We start from the raw sequence: 18,519 nt of genomic DNA, 5'->3' as shown, positions 1-18,519 counted from the left end.
AGAGCAAGTTGCACTCGACTACCACTGTGCAAAGAACAAAGCGTATAACACAGTTATTAAGTAAAGCTAGTAGAGACCAAATATTGTGAAATTGATGGTAAATGTAAAGCGTTTCCTTACCGGACTAAAAGGCTTTGACCAACTCACACACACATCCACACACCGATGGCGGCTGACCCACAATGCAAAGCACCTGGGAGCGATCAGTGTCTTGCTCAAGAGCCCTTCGAGATGTGAACAGGAGCGGCCGTGGATCAAAACAATGACCTCAAAGAACAAGGCGCTCTACTTTCTGGATGGATTCATCTGCAGGCGTCAAACTATTTGAGTGGGATTATACATTTCTGTGTGTTATTCTTATTCAAGTCTTATGAGCAACCATGACCATGATTTACTTCACATTTGTCGGGGGCGACCCCATGAAGGGTTTTGTTGAATTTGGTGCAAGCAGGAGCCGAGCAATTGGCCTTTGAGCAGATCGTTAGCAGAATGTGGTGCCACAGACATACATATTGATTACACAATAGAGCACAAAAAGTTCCCACTCAGAATTGGTATGTTCAAATAAAATGGAAGGAGTAAAATATAGCGTGCTACAAAATGAACAGGAAGTCATTATGGACGCTAGACGTGTTCTTTTCCAGGGAACGAATGTACGATGCATTTGATGCCATCGTCACTTGAGTCAGGTAGATTGTAACGAGACTTTTTTTTCCAATTACGTCGAATTTCTGTTTTCATAAAGATGAATTCAAATTTTTCTTTTGATTTTTATCAATTTTCAGGCAACCTTTTGACTGTATTGGGATTTCTTTTTGCAGGAAAATTTTATTTGCTCATCAAGTAATTGATGAAGTCGTAAGCCTACAGACTACTACTCACATTTCCAATCATAACATGGAATGAAAACCGTTATGGGCAGAAAAAAGTAGTTTTAAGTTTATGTGCAATACCCAAGAAAAAAAAGCCCTCTGTTCACACTGCGGTGACAAATCAACTAAATATTCGGTTCAAATCCCAATTCAAATCCCATTCACTTTCTCAGCCTCCGAGGCTTTCACAATGATTGGCGGACGGATCCCCCCTCCCCGAACACATCAGGGTTATGACTGCTCACTGTGGTTTGTGCTGTCAGGAGGCAACGCGATGCTCGGTTTGAGAGTGACTTGTGACTGACACTGCAGCAGGGGACTTGTCGGGGTAACACCAGGCGAAGGCTGCGTAGGTGGGTGAAACCAACAGATACGCAACTGAGCACCATTTGTGTACTTCATGGCCCTTGAAGCTGTTCATCCGCAGCATATTTCAGCCACATAGTAAAGACCCGCAACAAACAATAGTGCATGTTGACACATGAATAAAGGCTTCTGTTGACTGATTCCGCCCTGACGTGAGGCATTACCTCATATTGACGACCAGCTGGGAACATTAACGCAATGGAAAGAAAAGGCTGTTGAAGCAATTTTTTTTTTCTTTCCAGGCGTTAAATTGAGATGGATACGTTTTAACAATTAATGCGTGAGTTTTTAAGACTCATATAGACCATATATCGTTTATAGATTATATGGGTGAACCAAACTGAATGAACAAACATGAAATGGCCTGCCTCAAGAAGCCCATTTCAAAAACTCACCTGTTGAAATAAAAAGCCAACTAATTAACCTTGTGTGAGGAGCTGATTCATAAACCTGCCGCTAACTCGAAGGTGTCAGAAGGGGCGCGAGGCTATGATGAAACATGTTGTAACTGTTTAATTTTAAGATTTGAACCATGAAAGGCTTTAGGCCAGACTTGAAGCTTTCAAAAAGATTACTTAAGACATCTAAACATGCTTTTAAAACATAGTTTACAAGTTATTTCTCCTCTGCCCGCTGTTCATTCACATCCAGCATTTGGAGCATGTAAAACTTACAGTTCTATGGCCTTGTTCCACATAATGACGTATCCGGACAACACGAAGGACTCGATGTTAACGATGTGCGTGTTTCCACGCTCTGTCCCCACATACAGCCATTTACTCATGAAGGGAAGGTGGCAAAACGTGATCCTGGAAAAGAGGAAACAAAAGAGACGTGTTAGAACACAAACAGTCACAGAGGAGTCGATGATTGAGTTTGTTTTAAGGATTACAAAGATCACTAGAACTGAGATTTTCACAGATTTTTTTATTTATTTGGTATTTGGTAAAAAAACAAGTATTTGTCGAAGCAATGAATGGAACAGGCATGAGCGATGAGGCAGTAGTTAAGTGACACTATTTTGGGAGAAAAGACCAGGTGATTAAAGCTGCGTTCAAGCCATGTTCTTTTACATAAAAGTCAAGTACACGCTGACTCATTCAAGGAAGTCATTGCCGGAATTCTCAATTTTTCCACTTGGCCGGAAAGTGCAAATCTATTTCCATCCTTACGTGTAGTTATTCACATCACCTCTGGCATCCCTTTATAATGTCATATCGTGGGACAACGCTTGGATTCTGAGAGCCCCAGTCTTTTCCAATACCTTTTATAACATGTGGCATATCGAGACAAATCTTTATTGCTCTAACATTAGCAACCTTCATCTTTATAATCACCTTCACCGGGGAAGAATGATCAGCACACACCAAGTCACTCCTGTCCATGCTGATTACCTCATAGGCTGCAGCCCCTCAGCCACCCACCCAGCGAGGGGCAGGATTATTAGATTGAAGACAAATGAGATGGCAGACAATTCGATAAGGATTTTAGTCGCTCGGGGAGATGACAATATTATAACTGGCGGGAGGGGGGGATTATGCAGTCATTTGTCTTTGACAACATGCATTTAGTACTAGCACACAACATGCACATATTTCTTTGTTTGAGGGAGTGTCTGACCTTTGAGCGAGAAGGTCTCATTATTTTACACGGAAAGCAACCGACAACATCTGAAACGCTTCCTAAACTTACGTGTTCAGGCACAGGGAGCATCTAACTATGACAATGTTTTATCCCTGTGTACAACTATTCATCAAAAACTGCCCTATTTCATAAACAGATCTGCAGTAACCCAATGAGTCATAATGTTGTCTCAGTAAAACCAATGGGCCTCTATAGAGAAGCCTCTTAGCACTGATTGCCTCTGCTTTGAGCTGACTGGTTACAAAAAAATTCTCAGCAGGGATCTGATAAAATATGTGGGTTTTGGGGGGGAAAACTTCAATGAAAAACAGTATAAGAAAGATGAAATAGAGAGGTAAATTTGGACATAGTCGAAGGCATAGTTTTGTCAGACCAGACACCGTCAATGCCTCTTATAATTATCAATTGTGGAGACGTGGGTCTGGCCGCCAGCTGACTGCTATCCAGGAGCTGAGAACCCTTAATTAAGTAAAAAGATTTAGAGATTAATTGAATTGGTGACATCATGTTGGGAACCTGGTCGTTTCCTCTGCAAGAGACATGGACAAAATAGCTCGGGGAATTCATGTTGGATAGCACAGAAACACAGATGCTGAAAAGCCTCTTTACAATATGCAAGGAAAACACAGAAAGCCTCTAACGTATTGGATTGAGGTACATGTTTTGTCAGTCGAACACGATCCACTGACGGTTATCACACAAACATTCTACACCTCATTTCCAGTGATTAAGAAGTCATTCTTGGGGGATCGTTCGGGGTGTTAATTGCGAGATAGTCCGTCTAGGGAGACGCAGCCTAAACGGCAAGTCGCTGCCCGGCCTCTTGCAGATGACTCACGATGCCCTTTTTTTTCCTTTTATCTCAGAGCATGATTCACTGCGCCGCCACTGCGAGCGATTGAATTGGCTTCCTGCAACACCGCGTCGCAACGCACGCAGAACGCGGCGGAAACCGGTCTTTTGATAAAAAATGTTATTTCTAACTTCACCTACCTCCACCATCTGTGTGGGCATCTGCGTCACACAGTAAAAGGTTCAGCGGGGGGGGCAATGAAAGTAAACTATGAAATCTGAAAAGGACCGATTGAATGAACTGGTACTGATTTTAAAATGTATTCATTTATGGAGTTTATGCAGCAGAATAAAGGCATGTATTACTGTGAGCAGTGCGAGGCACACGAAGAAAATATATTTCATTAAAGTAGATCTTAAAACAGCAAGAAATGTATACAATTTAGGCATATCAATAGAATTTGTTTTTTAACTAATTAATCAGACATTTTGAAATTCATTAATCTCGATTAATGGCGATAAATTAATGTGGTTACAATGTTGTTTATAATGAATGTTTGTTTTTCTTCTAAATACGAAATAATAAATCTTTAGAGAGTTATTTCAGACACTGTTGTTTAATTGTTAACGTTATTTTAAACACAAAACTACACACATTTGATCATCTTGGAGGCAGATTTCCACCTGGAACTGGCGACTCTTCCTGCTGTCCTCGTGCTCTTTGCTCTCAACTCTCCATAGTTTAACGGCTGTGTTTGAAGTGCCAACAATCTCCCCACATTTAGCCAGAACGTTTTTAAACCACTGCCTTTTAGGGACACAGTGGTGGTCCTCTGCACACAGCATAACATTAGATGTTTGGATGGAATTAGCCTAGCAGCTAGCTTAGCATAGCAGTGCTTTAGGCGGTTTGTCACTCACCCCTCTTCTGTTTGACACGTGGAGTAATTCCTCTGTACATTTCTCTGCTGTATGTTGCACCGCTGTTTGTTTGACTTCCAATGCAAAGAGCTCTCTCCATCTTGACGTAACTGACTGCAGCTAGCGGCCGTTTCGTTTCCGCGACCAACTTCCGGTTTATTTCCGATCCCGGAAGTAAACCGGAAGTACACAAACGAACGTTAACCGCGTTAAAATATTTTGTTGCATTAATCTAGGCCACATGAATCTCATTGATTAATGCGTCAATGTTGAGAGCCCTAATAAAATTACCTAAAAGCAAAGGGATCGGTTACACCCTGTTCTAAATTCAACCCTTGACGTATGCTAAAAGGAACTGTTGCTTTCAGTTCACTCTGCTTCCCATCTCTTCCTGTAGCAAACAAGGGCTGAAAAGAATAAGAATGCAAGCTTATCTGATTACGGGCATTTCTTTGCTGTTTCAGCCCCTGGTTGCCTACGGTGAGCCTTGCCCCTCCTGTGGGCGTGGCCTCACAGTACGACCCCTGTGGCTCTGTGGTCATGTCTGGCATCATGCTTGGATTGTAAACTATAGAGGCAACAGTCACTGACTGCCGGCGTCTGCAGAAACATGTAGGGTTTTAAACTAAATGATTTCATAGTTTAAATTAATTTAAATTCATACTAGGTTTGATATGAATTCCTAAAGAACATGAAGAGAGTTGGTTGTAATAAAGGCGACCTTGGTCGAGATTGTGTTTAATGCGTTTTTGTAGTTACAAGAAAGCTTTTTCTCTCTTGTGACGGAAGGTTCAAGTAGAGGGAAATTATACCCTGTGACTCCTCCGTCTTTGAGCTGTAATTGCAATCAGGTTCGTTGGCAATCACATGCTCTTGTCAAAGTTAAACCTGGAATTAATGTTGCGATAGTGAATTTTTTATGACATTGTCTTTCCCTTACTGCAGCTCATTTGCTTTTTGATTGCACTTTAAATTCCATCACATTCGGTGGCAATACAGTCATTAAATGTCCAGGCCCATGACTCAGACAGCTCATGGAGGGAATCAGAAAATCTCTCAGTTGCAGAAAGACAAAAAGTGAGAAACAATATAATAACTGAAAATATACTAAATTCTTCATCTATTAAGTTTAACTTAAATATGAAGCACTTGAGGAAGAGTAATAGAGAAGAGTCCTCCTTCGTTTAACACTCATCAATTAATTTGTTTCTACAAATTAAGAAATACAATATACTTGCTAAGTTGAGCTCTGTGTGTTATGTCTTGTTTGTACAGATCAGCTTATTTTTAATGCCGGTACAACTTCCTGCGTCTCCAAACCGGAGTCCGGTTATCTACGTGTGCCCTATGACTGAGTTTGGAGAAGTAGCTCACGCAACCAATCTACCCCTTTAAAACACACAACGGGCTGTCGAAAACTGCATGACGCGTCGTCAAGATGTTCGGTGGCTGTCGACACGTCGAAGGAGATGGATTCAGCTGCTTGATAACCGCCGGGAAGTCGGCTCTCACAGCCCGCGGTGCTGTCGAGGAGGTGGAGGAGAGGGGTACGCGGAGGGGGGGCTGAGACAGAAGAGAGAGCTTCAACTAATTAAATGTGCCTTCCTGGTGGAAAAGCTCGGACCGATACCGATGCTGCGGCTGAGAGATGGTTCGGCAGCCAGTGCATGCTGGGTGATTTGGGATGTAACTTTTTAGGGGGGATTATTTGATGCTAAAAAAAGCCTCATAGCCTTTTGTGTGTTTTTAACTGCTGCAGCTTGAGGGGGGGTTTGGGGACTTTATCCCTAATTGCTTGTGCAAAATATCTCGCACTGACCTCATACAGACATGTTCCTCTTTCACTGGGCTGAGGTGTGTGTGCCGAGTTTATGTGCATAATGTGTTTAGGCGAGGCTGTGTTTGTGTATTTCTTCTTTTTACCAAGGGGATTTAATGCGTACCTCTCTCTGTTGAACTTTAGCGAATGGAGGACAGCCGGTCGCCTCTGACGGAGATTCCACAAGTGAAGTGTGTCATCCGCACAGGCTGTGACCAGCGCTCCCTGAAGGTGAAAAAAAAATACAAATGAATCGTTAAGCAGACACATAAAACACAGAGCCTTTTTTAACCGACCCAATGTCTGTAGCCCTGGTTAAATATACTGTAAAAAACATGATCCAAAGAGAATACATTGTGAGTTTAGTATAGATGGATGCAGGAACCACAAAGCAGCATCAAAGAAACAGTAAGAAATATAGTGCAGTCCGAGCACCAGAGCTCAAGACAAAAAATACAGTTGAATGTGAATATTGCAGCTTTATACGACATTGTAAAAATGTGCTTCTTCGAAGAGATTTCAAGAGATTTAACAAATCAAAAGAACATCTGGGTTTGATGTTAAATGAACACAGGTCCATTGAACCTGTCTCCTCATAAAGATTGATTTTCCTGTTGGTTGGTGTTAAACAACATTATGGAGTGTGGGACTGAAGGACTACCACGTTGGTCGGCGCTGTCGCCTCACAGCAGAAACAGACCCAGACTCAAACCCCATTGGGCTATTCTGACCCGGGTGCAACCCGCCTTCTCGCAACATCGGCTGGGCTCGACCCCAGAGCGAGAGCCCGATGAGCAGTTACAGATAGCGGACGTCCGACTGTCTCGTTTCAGTGCAGAATGCCTTAGAATCATATAAAATTGGATGAAAACTGTGGAGGACAGTTATTTTTCAAATAATGTCAGCTGGTTTCCTACTTCTGAGGATCGTAATTGCAGTGAAATTGCATCGCTGTAAAGACCGGAGCCCAGAGAAAGTAAGCTTTAGATTACATACTTAATAGTAGGATTAAGGGCGGCACACTGCGAGGGAGGTGGAAAATATTCTTGCCAGGCTTTTCCATATCGGTGAATGTATTTTCCCCAGTCCCTGAATCTCTCAGTCTGTATTGCAAAACTATTTTAAAAAAGATATTTATTTTGCTTTAATATGGTAAATAAAAAGTTAAAAGTAAAATGACTGTAGATACAGAGTAGTAAACTGGGCATTTTGCATGTCCATGTGTGGAGGCAATATCAGAGCTGTCCACTGTTTTTTATGTATAGTAAACACACAATCCTATGTTTTAGGATTAAAAAAGATGTGACATAGACGTCTAACACACGATCCTCCTTTTACCCACAACTAAACGTAAAAGAATATGCTTCAGTTTTTCAGCACTGCTTGTAAATCTCAAATCTGACACTGAACTGATGCTTCTTCATTAAAGCCTGTTTGGAAAGTGAGCCATGAAACCTCGTTCATGAGACAAACATAAATAGGTTTCCTGAATCAATCCAACAGGAAATGAAGAACGTAATCATTTGCAAATTTTCCTCCTACTGCTTCATATTTTGTTTGATGACTCCCTCCACTGATGTAAAAAAAATCGCAGGATTCTCTTTGGCCTCGTAAAGTAATACTGATGGGGGATGCGTTGATGATTACATATTAGCCACAAATTAGAAAATGAGAATGCCCCACACACGCTTAGTCATCCTCTTTTTGTTTTTTCATACACAATTTTAATGAATCTCTTTCATATCTGCACTCTGATATTTGCCTCACACGGTAATTTGAACAATTAAAATCAAATCTACTTTCAAAGTCGATCATTTTGAACATTCTTTCCCGTGCTGACAAGAGTTTGTTTCTGTCAGCTGGAGGAGTGAACGCAGGTGGAGCAGCCAGTCATCAAGAGTCACACCAGACGGGCAGAAAGGACAACGGGAGAGGCCAGCAAGGTGATAGCCAGGTCCACAACTCCATTACAGTATATCTATCCTGATGTGTCGATGTTACAGGTGTTTACTACCTACAGCATGGGTTAAAAAGGACAATAAGACAACAAGATAAAATTGCATAACCTTCCTTTATATTTCTAGTAAATACCTAAAAAAAAAAAGAGTTCATATTTCTAACAAATCCGATTTCTTCATAACCAAGTGAACCATTTCATACTAGTGTACGCTGTGTGGATTTGGTCAATGGGAATATCCATCTGACGATCTTTTAATTAAGAGGCTGTCGAGTGTTCAGTTTTTAAGATAGCGGAGAAGATGTTGTTATCCAATAAAAGACGACATCCATACGTACCAACCTTATAATGCTAGCTAGGTAGCATGGGCCATGGGTATTTTGCCCTAAACTGCATCGGACGGGCATAAACTGAACGTGCCTGTGAAGAGGAGACTCATTGGTACACGAAGCCTTTCCTTCTAGAGAGAGGTCAAGGAACATCTGTGAATATGGCCATATCTGTTTTTTTCCCCACATCATTATTCGTGGCCTCCTTCCCAAGAAGTGAGAGCATTTATTTGAATCTTGATGGTACTCTACTGCATGATCTGTTGTGAACTCTCTGCAATTATATCCTAATGAAATATAACAACCACAAACCTTGTATAATAATAAGGGAATTTTAGAGCACTTTAGAGAACAGAAATCTGTAATGTAAATCCAATCGTCCCACAGGGTTAAACTCTAAGAAAAAAAAAAATGGGGAAAAATGTGAACTCCATCCATACAAGCAGCCCCCCTCCTACACTTCCACCCCCTCCACTCTCTGACCTCATCTAACACCAATCCACAGCTGCCCCCTCACACTCTTCAGATGTATTATTCATTGAGCAAAATCATGAATTCTGAAGAGGTAAACAAACACATTAATTAGCCTCTTCATTCCCTCAGCACACAACAGTGACACATTATGAGCGGATGACTGAATAATAAAACGATTGACAGCTCTGGAATTTTGAAGCGTGCGACGTGTATCCTGCACACATGCGCAAGCGCTTGGAAGACGTGTCCTCTTAAGTTGGCCCATACATCTTACAGGAACATCTCGTTGCACATCGTTGAATGTCAAGAGTCCGCAGTTAAAATTTGCAAATGAACTATTGGAGAGGCTGAAGACAACCCACGCGCCGAATCCAAAAGAGGGCATTGACCCACATTACTGCCTTTAGTCATTATCAAACAATGAGAAGAGCTTCAGAAGTCACTGTGATTTGCACTTAGACGCACACACACACACACACACTGTATGCAGAACCCGAGCTATTTAGTGAAAGAATAAACTCATAGATGCATTTGTAAATACCACAAGAACAAATACACAAACAGAACTAGTCCAACAACAAACTTGTTTTGCAACCCAACAATTAAAAAAGACACATTTAACCCCACACATGGAAGTTCTGATACATAACTGCATTATAAATTACATTACATTATATTCAACACAACAACTCAATCGGGTTTAGTAAAAAAAACAAGGCTGAATTCAATTCCCCCCCCCCCCCCCCCCCCCCAGCCCCCGGAGTTGCAAATGATCAAAGCTTCAGCCGGAAGCTGACGAGGGCGAAGATGAGTCAAGTGCAGCACGTGAGGGACCTCTGTGACCGGGGGAGCACCTCTCTCTGTCATCATTACAGCCGCACAATTCCTCTGTCACACGCTCAGGCTTTCCAAACAAGCGTTTCGTCTCTTTCGGATAAAACTGATTTACGAGCACTATTTTTATGGCCTGGTGAGGAGGCTGCACCACGGCCCGTCTGGACCTCCCGCTTCTCAATGCTCCGTGTGTGCGAGAGCAGACGTACCTCGAAGCCAAGTCTGCAAGTCAAACATACCCCCCCTTGCCCCCCCCTAAAACGTGGCGTCTCTCTGGGCTTTGTGCACCACCTCTGCAGTAGAGCACAACCGCATAACTGGGTTTGATGCGAAGCTTCCGCTATGTGTTTTTTTGGCCCGGAGCCGCGCGTAGTCATAAGCAACGGCGACGTAGGCTGCAGCTTGGCTCGCCTCCATCACTCGGGAGGGCACTCAGACGTTGGCGCCATTCTCGGCTGATGGACAACGCGGCACTCCATCACGGATTAGTTTGTTTCTACAAAGGCAATCGTTTCTTATGTTCTATCATCCCATATATTTTGCTTGTTTTTGTTATTAGTTATTGATACAAAGCGAAAAGCCAAATTCCTGCACAAATGAATAAAATACTAACGTTTTTAAGTGTAGCATGCATGCTCACGACCAAATACACAGTGTTACTCGATCACATCTGGGTGCTCAAATGTATTATTAGACCCACACACACACATACATAAAGTTAATACCTGTCATACCAGGACACACACACCCCTGTTCATCATCCACCTCCATTTACCTCATACACATCACGAGCGAGCCAATGAGCGAAGGAGAAGTGGGCTGAAAGAGCCAGTGGGCTTGAAAAGGAATAGAGTGGGAAGAGGAAGGAAAAAAAAGCTGAGAGAGGCAGGACGAGTGCGTAGATTTGGAGAGAATGAAGGAGGGACGAGAAAAAGAAACACAACAAGAGACCGCTTTGTAAACCTGCATTTTAACGTACAAAAAAAGCCCTTTTTGTGACTAATACACCTACAGCGTTTTGTTCTTAAACAAAATATGGCAGCGAGAAAGCTGCTGTTAAAGTCCTGAGTAGTGACGCAGAGCTCTGCCATGTGTCAACCCACACAGAACCGGTCTGTCAGCAGACAAACGTGAAGTGAGGAAAAATAGTTTTAAAGGCACAGAGGAAAATTTTTCCTGAAAGTCATGATTATATGATGCTTTAACTTGAAAATATACTATTATAGTGGTTTGGCTCCGGTTGTTCTCTTCCAACAGACTAACCTTAACTTGACCAGCCTTCTGGTTTATTATACAGAACTATCTGAGAGGCCATGATTGGGATCTGGTTTGTAAAGAGCAGGAACTTTTTGTCTTGAACAAACAAACAAAGTCTGCACTACTAGATGGAAGGTTGACTGTCAGTTATGAATTAAATGTCAGTTCCTCAAGCTATTAACAGAACTCATTTAAACTCATATTAATGTCATTGTTTTCTTATTTCAATGTGGTGTTATTATCATGAAAATAAAAATATATTTTTATGCATTTACAAATTAGCAGGAGCCAAAAAGACTGTATGTCAGGAATCAATAAAGAGGAAGGTGTCATGTGCCTTCTAATAAATGCAGCATATTTCAGAGATTAAGAGCAAAACAGGCTCCGGTGATCATTTGACAAGACCAATTAAAATATCCTAAAACCTATTTGCCAAACAAATATTGTACAACACTAATACTAAATCAGGTATTTGAACTCCACTGTCAAGCAGAAACGGTAAAACAAAAGACAAACAAATCACACCACTGAGTTGGATAACATAGTGACTTCCAATACACTGTTGAAATGAAGATCCCCCACAAAAGCAGCTTTAAAACCCGCAGCTGTACCAAAGCATTGTAAAGGAGTTTGGATTACCTCATTGATGAGGAACTGTAGCTGAAGAACTGCTGCCCCGCTCTCGTGCTGACAGTAGCAGTCCACACCGGGTCGTCCCAGTCTGATGACATCACAAAGTCAAGGAAACGTGCAGACGGAGACTCAACACAAAAAAGTGGAAGGCGTTAAAGTATATTGGTAAAGTGCACATCATTATCGTACAACCCACAATAGCTCCTGACTTCACCCTTGTCAGTTTATCCTTGTCACTCAAGTATGTATAACATAACACCGCACACATCAACACTGATAGATGGCAATTTAAAAAGTGTTCAAGTTTATTAATGCACTCAACAGGAAATTAACTCTTCTTTAACATTGTTCCAATGCTAAAGAAGAGTTAATTTACTGAACGTGACTCTATTAGATAAGAGGTACCAGAGCAGAAAAGAAAAATAAAAATCCTCAAGCACGTCTTTCAAAGCAGGTGGAAATCAGCATGAGGGGGACGAGCCAGATGGAATCGGTGCTGGAGCAGTTATTTAACATAATTCAGAATGTTGCCAACATTGCTCGAGGTAGTAGAGCACAGAGATACATATTACCAGCTCTGCAGTGATGTATCTAGCAATTCATTTACATTACTCATTATCTTTCTGTCTGTCGACTCAAATAAACACAGTTTAGACATTCAAGTCCCGATTCTGCGGCAGCATGAAGTAAAAGCAAGTAATTGGATACAATGGTATGCAATTAGCAAATGCTAATGGAAATAATCCTTTGTCCTATTCAACAATCAGGGGGAGGCGCTTTTGCAGTCTTCAATTTCCTCAGTATTTGATGAATTAGAAAGTTTTTGTGTCATATGATTGCGTGCACGCATAGTGGTCCAATACAGTACTCAGCATGCAGCTACATGTTGCACTAGCCTTGTCCCTCCAGGGATTTCTGTCCCCCTCAATTAGCGTCAATGCTAACCTACAAACAGCTCAGGGCAAAGGGATTGTGTAGCATTTATGAGCCACATATTTCAGTTCAGTTTTCTAACACTAGTATAAACAAAAGGCAGGGCCCATAATTTTATTCAATTTCAAATGCGTGTGATGGCTAATTCATCTTTTGAGGTCAGAGTAACAATTGTCCATCAAAATAATATTAGTTTATCCTTGAATGCAGTTGGTCATTATGCCTTCCAGCATTGAGAATATTATTTCTGAACATGGTTATTTGTTCCATATCTGAAAAGGTCATGTGGTAATTTAATATACGCACCTCGTTTGGATTCCATACAAACAACACCAGCTGTGTTAAGACATGTTTTACCTACCTACCCTTACCTTGCAGATATGATAGAGAACTCAATCAGGCTGCCAGCAGATTGATAGCATGCAGAGTGAGCGCACCTCATTTCAGTTCCACAACGTACACTCCGAAGCCAGCGAGACGGAAACATCCAGCCCGTCTTGCTGGGCTGACCGATCGTATCTACAGCCGGAGCAGCCAGGCGCTGTGATACGGGGAATTGTTGAACCAGGCCGCAGAGCTCAGGTGCACTGGGGAGGAAAGACTCGGGACAGCTGAGTGGCCTGAAGCAAAAGTTCAAATTTCACTCGTAGAATAACTTTTATTTCACTGAGGACTTCTTCTGTGCGCTTTGTACTAAATGCAATGCATGCAATATAAATACATGGAGAGCTGACGCTGCATATGGTTGTAGATTATATATCCACAATGTGGTGCTTGAAATAACAATTACTGTTATCTTTATAATTCTTTTTCAAAATACAGAAAATCTGTTTTGGGAATACTTTCTAATATTCTTATATTATTAAGATTAATATATATATATATATATATATATATATATATTTGGGAATACTTTCTAATATTCTTATATTATTAAGATTAATATATATATATATATATATATAAAAATATATATTTTAGGGCCCACTGCAACCCCCACTTTGTTACCTCAGTAATACATTTGAACCAGATGGCTAAGAATCTCTATTGAAATTTAAAAAAATACAGAATAGGGTTGGTTAGCCACCATGACACAGACATGTCAACAAAGATTATGCATATTTGCAATTGGTTTGGGAATAAAGAAATATTTTGTCTGGTCCACCCACCCATTTGGAAAATAAATCTCACCAACATGCTTCACAGTGAAATGGTGATGGGCTACAGGGACACACAATTGTTGCTGAGATATCAAGCAATGGTGTCTCTATTCATTTTGAGAGTAATTATTATGGTTCAAAGAGACATCAAACAGGAATGTTCTTATAGATGTTCCAGCCTGTCCGTCTCTTTTTGTCACACAAATCCAAATTGACTGAGCTTCATCAGTTGAGGAAAAAAAGGAAAAAAAAATCAAACACAGAATACTCCCGCTTACTTGGAGGGGAGAGACCTTTTGTCCTCTTGCGCTCTCGCCGAGCACCACATAACGAAAAATCGTTTCCGCTGAGCACAAGGAACTGGCCTGTCCACTTAGTCAAGCTGTCTGTGTGTGTTTTTTCCCTTGAATGCCCACACAGTGGGTGACTTCCAGTATGAAAGGCTTGAATAAAAACGAGTCAATATTGAGAATTTGAGTCATGGCTGTCAGCGTGGGTGCTACCGACCCTTCTAAAGTCCATGGCCTCAAAGGTATGAATGTGTGCAAAGAAAGGGGCTTTTTAAAGAGCTTTAAACGTTGAATTTAAACTGTTACCAGCATCGAAATGTCTGCTGTTGCATTTTTGGATGTGAAAATTGATATTCCAAAGGGCAGAGTTCCACAGTATTCCACCCACCCAACAAGTCCCATACGTTAACTGCAGACTTTTAGCTTAATGCTATCATTGTTGCTTGTGGTAGTGCACAAAATGGCTGGTTTTTTTTCGCGTTCTGGTTAACACTTAAACAGCCAAATGTTACTGCATAATACGCTGTAATAGCTTCCTGGTTGTTATCCGCGTTTTCATGGAAGGAAACATACTGGTTGCCTCTGGAAACCTGTGATCGGCACATCAGCACTGGGGCCGTAGGACCAAATAAAATGAAATCTAATTCACCGAGTCCAGTCAATCGAGAAAACTGCCGGGTCCGTGATTCAAGGGCTGACTCGAAAGGGAATGGATGGCGACAGACTCAAATCATCTCTCTGTCAGTCTGGATCCTTCTCTCCCCGACCAGCGTCTTTGTACACATCCCATTTAAATTCACATCACACTCGGGGCCGCTTCAAAGCGCGAAAGGAGCCGTCAAAGCACAAAAGCTGATGTGAAGGTGAGGTCGCCTACATTCAACACTGTATCGCTGCTAACAGACAACGATGCCGAAAGGATTTTAAAAAAACACTGTTTCTGCATTTAAACTGACAGAAAAGAAATGTTTATTGTCATGAAATTAAAACACATGTTTGGCCGGGCTGATGCAAGCAAACTAGAGCCTTGTTTCCTCAAAATGCGTTAAAGGTAACCAAGCTGCTAAAGCTTCTTAAAATCCAGATTTGTTGGTATCCAACTTCTCCACCCTGTTGCAGATGAACAACCAATTTGTTTCAACCGTGAATCAAGATTTTTACACAAAAGGCTCCAACCAAGACTACGTATTTATCTCGGCTGGGAATATAAACACATCAAGTGTGCAACACAGGAAACAATGGCACAGTGTTTCTGTTTGTTGACGATGGCGGCGTGCAAAGAAAAGTGCGGAGGAGACGGAGAGGAGTATTGCATCGCTGTAAGGTGGACTGAAATTACCCGTGCTTTAATAACTTACATTGACATTTAAGGCCAAATTGCAATGGTGAGGAAAAGGCCAATCGGCTACTTTTAGATGTCTCTCATCTACGTGGTGTTTGATGAACAAACAGCCTGACAAAGAGCTTTGCACGATCTTCTTGTCAAGCGTGAGGATAAAGCAAAAATCGGACTCCGTGCAACACTAAAGGTCTTTGTTTATCTGCAAGCGTTCTTTGTTCTCTGCGCCAATGCCTCGGTATTCTTGTTCATACTTTCACTGACTCTTGAAATATTCTCCCTCTATCCTCTGAAGCCTTTGAACTTGTTTGACTGCAACATTACGCCGAGCTCCTTTTGGCATGATTGTCTTTCCAGTCATGTACCACTGCTGGGTATAAACACGTGCTTCTTTATTCACAAAACAAAACCTTTCCCAGTTGCTCTGCAATGCTAAATTAAAACAGTAGGTCTTTTTCTGCTGTGAGCAGGCTTGGGACCTTTTCGCTGCTTACCTGCTCAACTCTGTAACTCACTCAATGATCTCAAAAATCTAGATTTCGCGTGCATACGGGTCATTCTTTTGCATCATCATCACTGACCGGTGGTTTGTTGTGAGACACTTTTAATTTGAACGTGAAGTAAACACCATGCTATGAACACTACGCTTTCTTTCATTGCTGCAATGTGAAACACTATATGTCGCACGGGGGGGTTCAACTCAAATTCAGCGAGGTTCAGTTCAAGATCATTTCCTCAAGCAAAGGTCTGCAACATCACAACGGTGTCTAACGTGCAATGATGATGATGATGATGATGCAAAAAGCAAGCACACCTCTGCCTAGGCATATAAATAAAAACACTTATTAAGTGAAGTCAATAAGGGAACAACAACCCATCTCCTTTAACATTTAATTACTGTCGAGGGACTAACTAACTGAATCTGATTAAATGTGTGAATAACATGGCAGAGACATCGGACAAATTAGATAGATAGATAGATAGATAGATACTTTATTGATTTATTGATTAATTAACAATAATTAAGTAGATAAGTTACAATTTGGATAGTGCTGATTTGTCATAAAAAAGGTAATCAGAGACACAATATAAATGACAAACAATGCTCTGTCTTTGCGGCGGAACCGTGTATCCAGTGGTGTCTAATCCGCCGTGTGCGGTTTCCTTTCAGTCTCCGGCGACTGAATCGCAGACTGTGACAGACGTGTCTGCAGTCACCGCACATTTCCATCCTGCTCGGTCACCTACGCTCAATGTGCATGTTGTATTTTATAAACAAAGCGCACGATGCCACTATGTATGGTGTATATGTGTGGTGTCCGTAGCAATGTGCATCATTTATAATAAGGAAACATGTCAGATGATAGGAACACACAAAATGTGCCTCGCCTTTAACACCTTGATTAATGTAGTAACGCGTAGAGCATGTTGATGAACATTTCCTGTGTGCAGAGTGTTAGCGGTCAAGAGTCTCTTCAGTGAGCAGTCTGAATCTGAACCAATAACCAACCAGATACACTATAATGACTGCAGCTTTCAGATAAGGATTAAAAAATAGCTGTTTTTCTTTTTGACAGTAAGGGGGCGGAGCCAGTCACCATGGTCTCTACATCTGATTGGTTACAAACCCCTGTCTTTGGATTGGCTGGAGTGATGCATTCACACAACTATAGACGCCCATTTCCGCACTAATGTAAGGGGATAAAAAGAAATTATGAGATAAAACGTTGTCAAAAAACAAACGCCCCCCTTTGGTAATCGTAGTGGACCGTAGATGACAACCAGCTACAACCATCATTTACCATCATTACCGTCATTTACCGAACTATTGAGGAGCCTGCGCATATCTTGTACATCACATATCACATTCACTACAACCTCATTATTTATTATGTCGATCCGTATTGAAAGTTGGCACAGATTCAGACTTTTTTTCCGATATTTTACAAATACGGACCGGTCTGAGAGCTGGACGCATTGCTCTTAATGTGCCGGTTATGTACAGGCTATTCAAATGTGTGTGTTTGACTTGGCCGGGGCGGTGGGCTGTGAGACTCAGATAAAAAGTCTGTGAATTCAGAAATGAAAGGCTCTTAAAGGCCTTTCCCCCCACAGCTGCTGCTGTCTGTATATAGAAGGAGGTCTTGAGACAGACTCCGGTTTAACTGACACCTGCCGCCCCTTTTAGGCCGGAGACCCTTTAAACTTAGACTCTTGCAGAAGGAGCATGCATGCATAGCAATTTGACGTGTGAGTTTTAATTACAACTCAAGTGCTGTAGTGTATACACACATTTAGCCATTGTTAACCATTGGTGAAGTCAAGCTGTAAGTGCAGTTTTTTGCATGTATTTTTCAAACATGTGTTTGCTGGATTGATGGGCACGGCTCTGCTGGCCACGTTCTGGTCACAGGTTCCCTCCTCTCAGCCCAAACCTCCACGCCGTGTCTCCCAGATGGAAGCCGAGGAAACAGAATAGAAAAACACCCATTTGAAATGATTACGGATATTGTGTTTTTCTATAAGGAGTGAGAGTCAGACATGTCGGTCGGGTCGCTGCTCAAAGTGCTGCCATTTACAAAATAATGCAAACCCACAAAAGTAAACCACAGCTTTTCTCTTCAATTGATGCCTCTGTGAGACGGCCTTAATCTGACTGACCTCCCATCCACTCTCCCTTTCTCGGTCTCTCCAATCCACATGCACAATCCCCCTTTTCATCCAGCATGAATCACAATTACTCTTGTCTCATCCATTACGTTTTTTCTTTTGCTCTCCATCTTTTTGCATGTGTGTGTGTGTGTGTGATGGGGGTGTATAATAACTGTTTTGTGTGCTTTTAATAATGCCGGTGGCGCAGCGGGGACACAGCTGGGCATTTTAAATCAGAGCATAAACA

The 18,519-nt window shown here is 41.6% G+C and overlaps 1 protein-coding gene across 1 annotated transcript in view; it reads right to left on the bottom strand.

Moving 5' to 3' along the window:
* LOC120834296 (uncharacterized) overlaps nucleotides 1–18,519 on the bottom strand; it is a 99,541-nt gene that overhangs the window by 51,625 nt on the left and 29,397 nt on the right. Inside the window, 3 exon segments of the mRNA XM_078091422.1 lie at nucleotides 1,913–2,047; nucleotides 6,539–6,639; nucleotides 11,905–11,986. Coding sequence (XP_077947548.1) covers nucleotides 1,913–2,047; nucleotides 6,539–6,639; nucleotides 11,905–11,986 — 318 coding nt within the window.

This window comes from Gasterosteus aculeatus, chromosome 16 (assembly GCF_964276395.1).
Source record: "Gasterosteus aculeatus chromosome 16, fGasAcu3.hap1.1, whole genome shotgun sequence".
NCBI classification, from domain to species: Eukaryota; Metazoa; Chordata; class Actinopteri; order Perciformes; family Gasterosteidae; genus Gasterosteus; species Gasterosteus aculeatus.
The sequence above is the reverse complement of the archived record's forward strand: the minus strand, read 5'-3'. Positions and strand labels throughout refer to the sequence as shown.